Consider the following 15,850-nt stretch of genomic DNA (forward strand, 5'->3'; position numbering starts at 1 on the left):
CAATGGTTTTGAGCAAATTGATTTTGCAGAGAATTATTAGTAGCTTGAGGTGTATTGTGCAATAAAGCTATATTCTTTAGAGAATCACTTACCTCTCCAGGAAGTGACTTTGTGCAATGGATTTTATTCTACTATTGCAAGGTAAAGACAAAATCAACCAATTTTGTCATTATATTGGTAGTTCAATGTAATAAGTAGAGATTTCAGAGATAAATTTGGTGCTATTTCCCCTGCTTTATATTGGTATGAAGGGGCATTAATAACCCTAATGAATTTATTTTTAAGACAGAAGCATGCTTAATCCCTCATTTACTTGCATTTTTAGCTCACCTGAGCCAAAGGCTCAAGTGAGCTATTGTGATCGCCCTTCGTCCGGCGTGCGTCATGCGTCGTGCATCGTGCGTAAATTTTTTACATTTTCATCTTCTTCTTGAAAACCCCAAGACCGATTTTCAACAAACTTGGCAGGTAGCATCCCTAGGGGATTAGGAACTCAATTTGTTAAAATGGGCACCATGCCCCACCCAGGGGGCCCCCAGGGGGCCCAAACCCCCAAAATTAAGGAATCTGTAAAAATCTTCTTCTCTAGAACCAGAAGTGATAGAGCTAAGTTAATACTATGAGTTAGTACATTAATGACTGTAGTTTCAAGTTTGTTCATGGCAGAATCAGGGGTGGCCCCCCTTGGGACCCAGGGGAGGGGGTGGGGAGGGGTCCTAATGGGGCCTAAATTGTACATTTTCATCTTCTTCTTGAGAACCCTATGACCCATTTTCACCAAACTTGGCAGGTAGCATCCCTAGGGGGTTAGGATCTCAATTTGTTCAAATGGGCACCATGCCCCACCCAGGGGGGGGGGGGGGGGGGGGCTCCCCAGGGGGGCCCAAACGCCCCAAAATGAAGGAATCTTTAAAAATCTTCTCTAGAATCAGAAGTTATAGAGCTAAGATAATACTATGAATGAGTACATTAATGACTGTAGTTTCAAGGATGTTCATAGCAGATCCAGGGGTGCCCCTCTTGGGGGTGGGGGGGGGGGTGGGAAGGTCCAAATGGGGTCTGAATTGTACATTTTCATCTTCTTCCTGAAAACCTCATGATTGATTTTCATCAAACTTGGCAGGTAGCATCCCTAGGGGGTAAGGATCTCAATTTATCATAATGGGCACCATGCCCCACCAGAGGGCCCCAGGGGGCCTCAATCCCCCCCAAATTAAGGAATCTTTAAAAATTTGGGTCTTTATTGTACATTTTCATCTTCTGCTTGAGAATGCCTGGTCAAATTTTGGTAGAGCTGTAAATAATTTAGATTAGTGACTGTGTGAAAGGTGAACTTGCGATACTCAGGTGAGCGCTAGACCCGCGGGTCTCTTGTAATGTTATGAATTCCATTTTGAAAAAAAAAAAAAACCAAAAGCTTGGATTGCAGATAACTGAAGGAGAGCAGAGCAATCCTGGTAAAACTTTCTGTAGAAACAAGAAAGATAGCTCTTGCTTAGCTTTTGTAGTGAGAACAATATTTGTTGCACAGGATATGGAAATAATGTCTTATTTTTCAAGAGGCATGTTTTTATAAAAGTGTCCGTCCATCGTAACTTTAATTCTGTGATAGCGTTATAAGTGTCTTCATAATTACTTCTAAATTGGCTGAGGATGAGGTATGACAGGGCTCTTCCCTGGTAGTTTTGGGACAGTGCATTGCAGGCCTGTTGTCAAATGTCATGGAAAAGTTCATTGTACCCTTACCTGAAGTTCAGAATCTATAGTGATTAGGACGAGGAACAAGAATGTTTTCAAGATTCATTACAAATCACAGTGAACGAGGATAATGGCGTATCATCCTCACACAAGAATACATGATTGGGTGTTCAAGACAGTAGATGCATGAATTCTACACAGGTGAAGTTGTTAGGCAAGTGGTATCATAATGAAATTACATTGCTACATAACTGGAATATGTGAGCCTCCTCCTGTCATCCTCCTTGCACAGTGTAATACGTTTTGGGCTTTTCAGAGTATTAGTTTATCTGCTATAGGACTGCAATAGATTCCACAAGTCTATACATGGCACTATCGATTTATGTACTACACTACATGATGTGAAATTATAAAAGCTGTCTTGGTGCCCCTTTAATTGGAGAGAGCAGGTGAATGAAATATTTTATTACTAGGCTGTAGGAAAAGAAATATCCATCAATTGTAATGCATCACGGAATCGGTCTATTTGGTACATTGATACCATATTGCAGGACAGTTGTCTTGTTTCATCATTTTTCAATAATGAAAGTCTGTACCATGTACATCTCAACATATATATTCAATTCAATTCATATTATGTAGGTTAGCTACAAAACGATATGTAGGGATATGTAATGCAATGTCACCTTGCAAAAGATTTCTAGTTTTCTATCAACTCTTGCTTTAGAATTTCTTCTTCATGGTCATCCAATTATCTTTCAACATCATGGTTATGTAAATAATTGCTGTCAATAATATTAAGAGAATGTATATAATTTATTTCCAGCCATGTACATCTGACAGAATATATATTTTGTATTAAGATTAAACTGTCAAAAGTGTTCTCCAAACTTTTCAAATTTGATGACATATGTTTTTGGAGTCACACAAACAGAAATGTCTTAAGTTTGTAACCAAATGACTTCAGCACTCAGAGAGCGTTATCAGTGACATTTTTGATGGGGGATCCATAGTTTTGATCATGATAGAGAAAGTAATTCATTTTTAAAACTTACCCGAACATACATGACATGACATGTGTTGGCTTTGTTTTTGTTTTTGTTTTTTATATATATATTCCACCATGTCCCATCTGGAGAGATTTTTATTCTATTTTGAGTGTGGTAACTACACCCCATTTCAACAACAGTAGGCGTGAAATGGTATGAAAGTGATACTTCACATTTTTTGTGTAAGAATATTCCATGATAATGTCTTTTCTACTAACCAGCATCTTAGAATATATGGAGCATGTATGATCTTTTTCAACTAATCTGCAAATTACTGCTTGTACCCTTTCTAACATGAAATGATTCACATCAGCTTCCCCAAAACCCATGGTCTAATAAGATTAACTGCCGAATTTTGAATACTAATTTTTCTAGGGTCCTTATGAGGAAAAGTTTTGTGATTTTGTCTATAATTTGTTCTTAAACTTAAAATCAGCCTGTCACAGTGTCCTGACCAATTGCTAAATATCTTCAAGTGTAGCAACCATATCTTTGTATATTGCTCCAAAGAAGAAGAAAAAAAAAAATATTGCTGTTCAGTTTCAGTATCATGAAATGCTAAGGAAAATGAAAATGAAATTACCCTATCCAGAAAGTCATTTTTTTGATAGGTGAAAGAGAAAGTGTGAGTGAATGCCAGAAAACCCCACTATGTGGCATCACAGAGTAGATACACACTTTGGTCTTTTCACTTTGATATCTGTTGTACCATATGCTCTTCATTTCCTTTTCTATGGAGAAGCCACCAAGTAGTGATTTTGACTTTTTTTGAATCCATTTTCTTTTCTTCTTCTTTTTTTTTTTTTTTTTTTTGGGGGGGGGGGCGGAAATTGGCATTGGTTATCATGTGGAAAATGGAGGAACATTATTTCATAGATGCATACTATCCACATATATCTTTGACACAGCACAAACTACATTGTGGTATGGCAGTGATAAATTGTAATACTTGTTAATCATTACCGCTTGTTCATCTTCCAGCTATTGGTCACTGACAAGATGTTAATTTTCCGCGAAGTTCTACGCATTGACCCAAAATTGGGATTGATTCACCTACCAAGTAGTCAGTGAGGTAACTAAAGCATACTTCTGGCAGAAACCTCACATATTGATCTTAGAATGACAACTGTTTTCTATGAATCTTCTACTTGCAAGGTTTTAGTACAGGAGTTGATCCTTTTCCACCTGTTTACCGGGTTGATGACTTCAGATGTCATCTCCTATTCATACACCTGTTTCAAGAGTATGTAATCAGGCAGTTTCTGGAGTGATGTTTTTATACTATATCAGAATAAAAATAATTAGTATGAAATGGTCTGTTGTGGTTGAAATTGTTACAGGGATGAGAACATTTTGAAAGGAGAAATACCATTTGGTCTGTATGTGTGGTAGAAGAAGAATATTTTTATTCTCCTTTATATGTGTGTGAAAATGAGGCAAGGATATTGCCAGTAATAAACAGATGTGAAACTGAATCAACATCAGCTGTGTAATGTTTACTAATAGCAAATGAAATTTGGTGACAGTTGTGAACTGAGTAGAATTTCTTAACAAGCGGTTCTTTCTAGCTCTTGCTCTCTCTCTCTCACAAACACACACACACACACACTAATGACAAACAACCAGTATGAATGCTTGAATACATAAACACAGAGTGATATTCTTGTGACATTTAATGATTTTTCTTAATGTACCCAGCAAAGTCGTGTACATTAAGTATAAAGTAAAATTTGCGTACAAGAATATTAGGCTGAATACATTTATGCAAAATGGTTCGGTCTAGTCCTACCCTTCAAACTTACACATCTTCCTTTATCATAAAAACATGATACACGATTCATTTTTTAAGATGTACGACTTCTTGCTAAAATACACAAACTGGTGTAATCTCAAAATTGTGAGGTAAATTTGCATGACATTCATTGTGAAAATAACTTCAAACAAGTTCTTTGATTCTTAATCAAAATCAAACCAGGAAATTGTAATGTGATGAGTATGTGTAGTTCATCCCAGTATAGCTTCATGAAGCTGCAAGAGGGATTACAGTATCAAAGTATCAAGTATGAAAGGGGTACACACATGGAAAAAGTGTGACCAAAATGTGGGGCCAGAGAACAAGTGACTTTGAAACAACAATAGCATTTCTCTTCAACTGCCAAATTTCAAATATCACTTGATCACTATGTTTTAGCCTCTGCGTACTTATAACTTTTCATAACTAGATCAAAAAAGGGAAACGTTTTTCTCACATTGAACCACATTCCAGCTGTACACATCACATTGGCTTCAGGTTGCATGGATGAAGGCAAAAAGTTTCCAGTAAAGGCAATGACAAGCAGCGAAAATTTAAACTTCATGCACCATTGTAATCCCAATTATGTTTCCCCCCCCCCCCCTTGTATCTTTAATCATATTTACAGCTTAGATGTGTCCTCCAATTCTACAGCATTACAAGCTAACCATGATGGTTATGCAGTCTGTACAGAGTACCATCAACACAAAGGCATAATACAATGACTGTTTGGTATGTGGATTGCTAATATGTTGATGAAGTGAAGACGGCTGTGTACTAGGGCATCCAAACGCCAAACACTGTGGATTCAAGATGGGAATAACATTCAACATGCAGCATACGAAACACTGAATTGTAATCAATAAACATCACTTATGCAGCAGGCAGTGGAAACACAATTAACTTTAATGTACAAAGAATCATCTTACTGCATTGTCAGAATAGTTTTGACCTTCAATTATATTATTACGATAAGCGTTGGCACTCTAAATCCTGCGATACAAACTTGCTTCTATGACAAAATGCAACCATCTCTTTACCCATCCAGAAACAAGTACCATGCATAGTAAATGCACAGTAAAAAGATAAAAAGCTATAAATACCACGGCATGAAAGAAATATAGTATTCATTACCAGAAACAAATCACAGAAAAAGTTCAATGGAATTTTAATTATGCAAAAGAAGAGCAAGTCTTGGATGAATGTTATTTGAAACTAGAATATGGCAATGATCATGATATCACATGTCAAAACACTTTTGAAAACTCAACTGATCCACTTGGGAATTCGTTACCGGTACCAGTTTCTGACCAGCTAGTGAAGTCTACATGTATTGTTGAAAAATGTTACGGAGTTCAGGTGGACAGGAGACAATCACTTGATGTAACAAAATATGGGTTTTTTTCAGAAATAGGTCCCCATCCTCCCTTCCCCATCACTAACTTAAGGGGATATGGACAGAATAATAACTTGGTACATGCAATGTATTGGCACAAGAACGAACAAAGTTTAGAGTGTCATATAGGTATATATTTGGGGGAGATTTTAACAGTTGCTTAAATTTCGGAGAATATTGTGGCAGAATGCATAGAACATAAATCCACTTTGTGAGAAACTAAATTTTCCTGATGTAAAAGTAGAAGTATAGAAAACTTTACATTGGCTTATCATCACTCACAATCAAAGTCCTTGAAATACAATGTACTATACAAATTATTTCCAGGGAAAAACATTTCTGAACTTGCATGTTCAGTGATCTCGATACTTTGTTATATACTGTTAACAAAGAAATGAAAACAGATTTTGGATTTATACTATATCTACAGCAGTGGGGAAGAGCTTACAACATTTCAATTTCACATCACTGATTTCTAAAAAAAAAACAAAAAAACTGTTGTACCAGGGATTTTATGAAGCATTTTCTTGTTGGCTTTTTGACAATCTTATGCTTTTGGACATGGAGTTAAATCTCCTGGATCTAGGCATATACATGTAGTACTGTTCATTGTTACCAAGCTAGTGTTAAAGAGAGGTAGCTTTTCAAAAGTCAGTTGAAAACTCATTCCGACAAAATTCTGACAAAACGTTTATAATCACTATGTTTATCATCAAAATCAATATATGATACTATATATACAATCAAACCTTCTGATTTATAATATCAAATTATGCATCAGATCATCACAAACTATAAACAGACAACATAAATTAAATGAAAGCAAGACTGATGACTGCTTTAAGTAGGATGGACTTAATGTCAATGGAGAATTGATTGTCTCCTACTCTATATTAACATTTAGGTCGGTGGGAAACCTTCCTTGCAAAACTGGACGGTGATGAAAACAGTGTAATGATAATATGAAAAATGTTCATTTCTGTAAATTTCTTCGTTGAACAGCTGTACCTACACATATGGAATTCCTTTATGGCATCTCTAAAGAAATGAGTCATAACATAAGAATTTCCATTTTGCAGCCATACAGTTTTTTGGGGGTGTCTTTTTTCAGAGCACTACTCCAATTTCAAACCTGACTTGATGTTTGTTACTACAGTATCAGCATATTAGAGGCTGTGATTATAGGACATCTTAGCTGAGTTATACTAACATTGAATTTAAAGCATTCGTGTTACCATTCCTCATTCATATGTGCGTCCACAGCTTAACATGTTGTGTTTTATACTTTGTTCATGGAATTAGCCATGACCAGTTTCAGTAACTCCACTGCATATGTGCCAGTAAATCAAATTAATGTGGAATGGAAAATGAAAAATGATCAGCTGTGGAATATATCATCCACACAAAAGCCATCAGCATTTTAAAATGCTTTAGATGCATTTACCAAATGAGGGACTTTTGTTCAGTGTATTGTCCCACATGCATGAGGAGTAACTTGCCATATGCATAAAGTGGAATAATCAAAATTGTCAGGCACTATTGGCATCAAATGCTTCACAATATACATTCAATAAATATCATACATTGACAGGTTCATAAAACACCTGAATACTATGGTAACCCAAGTGTTCTCTTCACTTTTACCACCAAAATGTCTGGTCAGTAAAGAGCTTTCGGGCTTTAGAAATAAATACAAATATTTGTGATGTCACATGAAACTGTTTTGTCAACTGAAGTATACACACATGAGTAGACATAATCATATACATTAGAATGCATACACATATTTTTGAGAGAGAGAAAAAAAAGTGATACCATTTCAGCTAGTGATGTTACACATGTTGTCAGACTAAGAGTTCAAATGTGAAACACACTAAATCAGTTTCCAATTCATTTATGACATGAAGTTCAAATGTGAATAGGTTTTAGTATGTTCATAGGGATGGTTGCATCTTGTGGCCTTTTGAAATGAATACATGACATGCTGTTATCAACTCATGGAGTTAGTTTTTGTTGTTACTTTTTTTTGCAACATATGTAATAACACAAGGTGTTAGTTGTACCATCACCATTACTAACATCAAATCAAAGTGTGTATTTTTCCAATTCTCCTTTTTGGAGAATTGGATTCTACTTTCTTTTTTTGTTTTTGCAGCCATTCAAGATTAAAGCAATGATCTGATCTGTGTAATATCAACATCTACACCTCAAATCTTCCTTCTGATGCTTGTAGAAGTCAAGATGGAAAAAGAAAAGAAAAATAATTTTTCTTTCTGCTTCTCATGGGGTCCAGAGCATCTGTTCATTCCAATCAGTACACTCCTGTGGTTGTCATGGCAACAGCAGTGGTGATGCCACCCAAAAACATGGATGGGATGGCAACGAAGGAGAGAAGAGACAGCATTCCAATTCCAGACAGACCGTGGCCACTTGAAAGAAATAATTCAAAGAGAATAAATCAAATGAATGATCCAAAGTATGAAAAAAAAAAACATACAAAGATGAGGACTAAAGGGACAATAGCTTTCCAATGTTTACAGAATAGAAAATGAAATTTGCGAGCAAAGTGGTGCTTTTGACATGTGCTTTTTGCATGATGAAAGAGCTTCATTTGTTACTTATGAGAACATAGTCCATGTTTTGATGACCAGTACAGGACTAAAGAGATGAATTACTGAATGGCAACCCCCTACAACCTTAAACTATAGGCAACAGAAATCTGCAAGTTAGTTATTTCAGGAATTTTGTACTTGCACAGAGTTTGCATGATATCATTCTGTTACATCTCTCAGTGTAACCACGGTGATATCATAACCACACTGGTAATCAATGTTGAAAGTACCACTAAGAGCATTCCTTTTCTCAGGTTTTTAATACAGTTGCCATGTGGCGTCAATTAAGGTAAACCACAAGTTCTACCACAGAACCCAGCAGCACAGCACAGTGGCATATGCTATAGGATGAAGCAGGGAGGTGGAAAGTTGAAATCATAAGTTAAGAGTATGTGGCTTATTCATGGTGTGTCATAATTTATGTGGTTTGCACAGAATTATCTTCATACTGCCTCAGCATTTTGAGAGATCATCACAATGTATTAGCATCACGTCTGCTTCCATGTCCTATGGTACATTCTGAAGGACAGTACCTCAGGATATAATCTTGTTTGTTAATCTAAAAACAGAGGAATTACTTTTGAGCATTTTGCATCTTGATTTGTAAGACATTGGTCAACCATTATATAAGGTGCCGGAAAGAAGAGGTATGTTTCTCAGCACAGGTAACAGTGTCAATATATGGCTAGTTTGGGTTACATTACATTCTACATTTAATTCAAGTCTCTTTGCAGGGGTGACAACCACCTATGTTTATCTCTTCAACCTGGCATCATTGCAGGTATGAGCTCCATATTATGATTCTAAAATTTTTGTTTGAATTCCACACTTATGATGAAATGAAAGAAAGGTTACTTTTTAAACATTTTACCTTATGCTGAAATCAATGTTTTGTTAAATGCTCACCAATTATTCTGTGTTTTCTCACACACAAAAAAAGAAAGAAAAAGAAAAAATCTTGTTGAGCCAGCACAGAGGTAGGCCTACAGTACAATGTGTTCAACAATTCCGGAAATACAGCTGTAAATGATTTCGTAATTATAGTTGTAAACTAGCTTGCATTGTACCCATTGGTTATATTTACACACATCATCTGAACTCACCTGGTACAACCACCAGCCAGCCGTGAGCCGTAGACCATGACAGTACCTCCTAACAAGGCATGGAGAGGCGCCACACCATATGTTGACGCCCATGTACCCGATGAGAGTGCCGATGCCGCAGCTCCAGCAATGGCCGATGATATGTACACAACCTGTAGTGAGGTTTTGCAAAGGTGAAAAAATCCATCAGCAGCTGTTTACTATATGATTCATTTATCATATCGTACCATATTATACATAACAATCTCATCACATCACACCATGCCACACCACACTGCACACCACACCACACCATGCCACATCTTATCACATCATATCTAATCACTTCCTATCATTATCATGATGTCATATCACAACATTAGAATTCATCAAACCCAAAATGGAATATAAGTTACTATGATAGGGTCTACAGCTGGCTATATATATTTTTTTTTTGTATATATTCTATAAAAAAAACATACTTTCATTCAGGGCTTTGCATTAATTGATAGTATGACATGACTGTATTCCAACAGACTTCATGTTGTCCATCAAACAGTGAAAATAAAAATATAAGTATGGGAAATGGACAATGTGGACATTTATGGACAGACATAATGTCTCATTTGATTAAACTTGGCATATTTATAATGTCATCATACATTGTAAGTCACCACTCAGTCAAAGCAAGGATTACATATTTCAGCACTGAGTAAACAACAAAGGCAACATTTCATCTCACTTTGTGTTGTGATGTTGACTCCATCAGATAAGTGACACACATTCATTTTTCTATCCTCATCTCTCCATCTTATTATCACATCATTATCATATCTATTCTAAAGCATTGTTAGTTACTATCAGTATCATTGTCGTTTGTATCACATAACAACAAAAAAAAAACCAACTAGGTTTATTATCATCTTCTTCATCGATGTTTAGTTTTTACTGCATCATCACATCCACCATCATTATCATCATAACCATCATCTCTATCACCATTGCTGCAGAGCTCATACCCTGCATTGCTAAAACTGTTTGTAAGGGATAAAGTCGTACTTTTCGTCTACTGATGCTTCAACCCACCTGCCACCAGTTCCTCAGCCCCGTTCTCGAGGCACGAAGGTAGGGTGAGCTCCCTTGCAGGAAAGAGGACGGCAAAATCCGCGACACCATGGTGCAGTAGCCTCTGCTGCCCCCTATCGGTTCATCGACGGCTAATACGATGGGCAGTTGCAGAGATCCAACAATGCTCCCTGTGATATAATAACAAGAGTATTCACAAAGTGCATTGGTGAGCGGCAACACGAAATTGCAGCTCGTGATGAAGGTTTGTTTTTTTTTTTTTTTTTGTAAAAATCTAGATACCTACACTAGAGAGTCAAATACACATCTACATTTAGTAAACATAACTGATGCACGGGATTTTTGTTTAATCCAAAACCAAGTTGCCATGTTTATGAATTCTTTCATGTTGTTAATCTGGCGAGAGTAGATTTATACAATGACCATTAAGTATGCGTGATGAAGTAAATCGATAACTATCAACATCGTTCCATTTAATCTTTGGTTTTAAAACTAAGAATGATAGTGGATAGCGTGATGATGTTATCCTTCGCTGACCTTGTAGGTAAAAATCATCAACTGTCGGGAAATCACAACATCGTAACTGTATTTTTTATTATAAGATGGCACTCATCCTTGGTTTTCAGTGTCTACTTGTGACAATGACTTAGCTATTTCAGCATTTTCCATCGTTCCTTCTTCCGTATCCCCTCCACATCCGTCCTCTCCTCGTATTTAAGTCCTTTCGACATTACCTTTCCTAAATTCATTTTTCAGTCAACTTTCTTCTTACTCGTTTCTTACTGATTTTGTATTCTCATCCTCGTTATTCTTCTTTCCTTTCTCTCTTTCTTTGACTTTATCAATCTTCTGTTTAACACAGATTCCTGTATTGCAAGACAGCGTCTAAAACGACGGAATATCTGCAGTTTTTTTTTCTTACCACAATCATTGACAATAATCTCTATACTGTGGCATACCCAGCTGTAGTCTGCTTTTTCCCTCTCCATCTGCACTCTCCCGGCCTCTCCTGCCCCCCCCCCCTCCCCCACCCCATCTCTCTATCTATCTCCTGTCGATGCTACTGTAAAAAAAGGTTATGTCCATTATAATAAAGTAACCTGGCAACCCACTTGACACAAGGCTTAGGTGGTCTGTTCTCGCAAGACTGTCTGGTCGGAATCAAGGTGGGATAATCTAGCAGTAAGATGGGCCTAGGGCAGAACTGGAGCGTGAAGGCAGAGGGGAAAAACATGAGTGTATCAGAGATAGAAGTGAGAGAGAGAGGGACCCTAAAATTAGCCACCTGAGCAGGTATCCGTCAATTTACACTCACCGGCAAGAATCGGCGGCCATGACCTGATCGCGAACAAGCCGGCGGCTCCCTCAGGCACGTGTTCTGCATTGGGGCTCGTCAGCTCGGACCGCCAGGGTGCCAAGTACTCGATAACGGCCAAGATTATCCCGATGACCAAGGCCAAGGGCAGGGCTAGCTTGTGGTACGGAAGAGACAGTCTCTCGTCCAGCCTACAAATTAATGTAGCAATACAGAAAAAAAAAATCAAACAAAATATTGATCATTGTCTTGGAACAGACATTAAAATCACTGAAGCAAGAAACCGAACAGAGTCGATAAGTAAAATTATCAGAGCATGACAGAAACATAACGGATTCATCATGCCGTATTTGCTTTGCATGATTATGGAGGAAGCGATTGTGTGTTTCACTAACAGTCGTAAGTCTTCTCGGCTTGTTTAAGTCTTTTGTGCCCTTCTTTCAATATTTTGCAGTCTTCAAACAATATTGTTGATGTCATATATCATGACGCTTGACCTGATAGGGTCAGCTTGAATTAACCGCAAAAGCACTCGCTGCTATCTCTTTCTCTCAAGCGCTATGTGTGCAGAGTATAATTATGTTTTCGTGTGTGTCTGGTGCGTGTGTGTCTTTTCTTTATCTATTTTCGGGAAGCCTTGGAAATAATGACGAGTAACAGTAGAGAATTAAGGAAAAATTAAGTCAGCATAAGGTAATCGCTGGGCGATGCGTCGTGTTGTAGCTTACATACAAAGTCAGCCTGGGAATCAAGATTTTGCCCACATTGTCTATGTATGCTAATGAACTGCTCATTATCTTGTCCTCAGTCACAGTTGCGTCCCCGTATCACACTGCAAGACGCCCTGCCCATGTCGCTTTTATCATCCACTTGTCCTTCTTTCCATCACCGGGGACGAAGACCTGTTTTAGGAGCGTCACGTGACCAGTTACGTCATTCCTATTAGTGATGCATAGGATCTGAGGTGATCATTTTACAGGCAGTCGTTCTCATCTGTAAATTTTGTTAAGTCTGTCACAATAGATCTTTGGTGACATAAATATCAAAACTTCTAACAAACTTGAGGATTGTTGTAGGCTTTCCGAAGGAACAAAAGAGCACCGACGATTGAAAAACGATTTTTTTTTTTTTTAAATTTACATATACTATGATTTCGAATAGTGTTTAATGTTTCAAGCTTTGCATACTTTTTGACACTTCTGATTGAAAAGTATCATGCGTTACACGTCGGCCGAGGGTGCACTGCGCGGACAGAAAAAAAAAAAAAAAAAAAAAAAAAGATCTCCACCACGGCACAGCCAATGGAACAGTTGCCATCCATTGTTTGTCTCTCCGCCCCCCCCCCCCCAAGCCTACTAAAATCCCTGCATCATCTCCATATGGCGGTCCAAACTATTAAATTGATGATGAACTTGATTAGTCAAGGTTTCTCTGTATTGTGTATTCAGGAATATGTCACCATTGAGGACTGACGAAATTGCTCCTGGTGCATGGGGCAAAACAAAAGGAAGTGTCAAAGATGATTAAAGTGTAACAAACTGTCTCTGTCAGAAATAGAGGAGCAAGTTGAGTATAACTTGGCTGAAGAGTAGCGATATGATTAAATCCTCGATTTATATCGCTTGTCAGCAGACGACATTTGGGAGAGGGGGCTTTTGATTGTAACTCGAACTTCGTCTGGGGATTTGAGCAGACAAAGGCGACGAATTAAATCGTGACCTCTAATTCATTTCTGTGTGGGTGTTGGTGTGGGAGTGTTTTTGTGCGTTGTTTCAAAGAAGCGGAAGAAAAAATAATAATCATGATCACAACACACCTGCTCAGATATGTCTTTATCCAATTAGTACCATGGGATTATATCCAAAAATGTATGAATGAAAATCATTCTAACGGATGGCTATAGGCGGCTTTGCTGATATCCTCCTCTGATGGATGAGTAACCTTGATAGACATCAAAATGTATCCGCTTTGCTCAATCATGGTTCATAAACCTATTTGACATAGTACGTTCTATAAACTTGCACCCAAACAAAATAATGAAAGGTACATTTCTATGGCCCTAGCTCTGATAGAAAAATGCCAACATTGCAGACCTTAAAGGCTTATCTCAGCCATGTCAAAGCCAATTTTCTTCAAACAAACTATGTATTCCTATTTAAATGGGATGCTCTTCAACATTTCATAACGCGGTTTCTGAGCATCTCACAAAAAGGTTAAAAGCTAAATCCTCATTTCAACCAATTCTATACCATCCCCTTAACACGGGATTTTTCATTCTCATCAGTGTTATTAATACTAATATTGTTATCATTATTATTATTATTATTATTATTATTATTATTATTATTATTATTATTATTATCATTATTGTTATTATTGTTATTATTATTATTATTATTATTATTATTATTATTATTATTATTATTATTATTATTATTATTATTATTATTATTATTAAAAGTAGTAGCAGTAGTAGTAGTAGTAGCAGTATCATTGTAAATATCATTCCTATCATTATCATTATCATTAACATATTAAATTTGTATGAATTGATTTCTGTCCCATTCACCTGAAATTCCTTCCCATGTCAACATCATTGAACGCGCTCCATTGCAGGTTTTTGCGAAGAAGAAATAAAACTGGCTTGCATTAATACACTTGTGCTCACTTTTCTCACTTACAGTAGAATCAATTCATGCACATGATGCCTGGTTTTTGTCAAACTTGCCAGTGCAAAATGGTTGTGACTGCTCATGCTATGTATACGTGATGGACTTTATTATCCCTGAATTCCTGAAGGAGTCATTGTCGTAGTCAGTTTTCAAAGGAAAACATATTCCCCGTCTGCCCGGGAAGACTGCTTGTGATTAACATGGAGTATGGAGCGCACCTGAACCTACCCTCGAGAGGGGCATACTTTGTCTGTTCATTACAGAGTTAAGAGCGCTTCAGGAGCACTCCTTCGGCGCTCTAAATTCATTGATATAAATACGAAAATACTAAGTTGTCCTGGGTTTTCTGATGTCTTGAACAGACGATAAAAATCAATTCGACTTCGATATTTTGACGAACAGGCAAAGAGATCGGTTTGGCTTATTATACGACATTAAACAGAAATAACCTAACCTTCAGTTTATCATTCCCCCACGAGTCAGTTCCATCAAATATTCAATGGGAAATTGAGAAAAAAAAAGTTTGAGACAGCCCGACAGGGACAGACATGGTAACTGAAGATTTTCATGTCATATTTTGTAGATACAGAGAATGAGACATAGAGATGATATAACGGAGAATCTTTTTAATGTATAACATCATATTTTGAATTCTTCCAATTAATACGAATGATGTACGTGCATATCAGACTGAACGTTTTCGGGTGTAAATCATTTTTTTTTCATATTATTTCATCACATATACAATCATGTCGCAAACGTAATGCGCATTTTATTGAATGTTAGACCCATTCCTTGCGAAGATGTGGGAAGCATGTGAATAAGATTATCACAAAATAAGGTCCAAAAGTTTTAGATTTAAAGCATGATTTCATTATCTCTTGCCAAAGAGCGAGGGAGAATGTGACATGACTGTGTCGAAGCCAAGGACAGCACCATTATTCGCGATCACAATGGGACATCGAGACAGAGGTCCTTAGAAGACTTTATAGAGCATTAACCCATGAAGCACGGGATGTCGAGGGATTCAAACTTCATGAAGACTGGATATGCCTCAAGAGGTGGAAGAGTTCCACTCCAGCAGAACTTGGCAAAGCTGTCACCCTAGTATCCACCCCTCCCCAGCTCGATGAATACTTGTCTCGACT

At 37.3% G+C, this 15,850-nt stretch overlaps 1 protein-coding gene across 1 annotated transcript in view; it reads right to left on the reverse strand.

Annotated features, from left to right (window-relative positions):
• Positions 1-8,221: 8,221 nt before the first annotated feature.
• The window catches only part of LOC140237487 (uncharacterized), a 55,068-nt gene continuing 47,439 nt past the window's right edge, over positions 8,222-15,850 (reverse strand). Inside the window, exons 5-8 of the mRNA XM_072317416.1 lie at positions 12,031-12,221; positions 10,716-10,885; positions 9,651-9,802; positions 8,222-8,364 (exon numbers count right to left, since the gene is read on the reverse strand). Of these exons, the coding sequence (XP_072173517.1) occupies positions 8,247-8,364; positions 9,651-9,802; positions 10,716-10,885; positions 12,031-12,221 (631 nt within the window). The 3' untranslated portion in view covers positions 8,222-8,246. The remainder of the gene's footprint in view (positions 8,365-9,650; positions 9,803-10,715; positions 10,886-12,030; positions 12,222-15,850) is intronic.

This window comes from Diadema setosum, chromosome 1 (genome assembly GCF_964275005.1).
Source record: "Diadema setosum chromosome 1, eeDiaSeto1, whole genome shotgun sequence".
In the NCBI taxonomy this organism is placed as follows: Eukaryota; Metazoa; Echinodermata; class Echinoidea; order Diadematoida; family Diadematidae; genus Diadema; species Diadema setosum.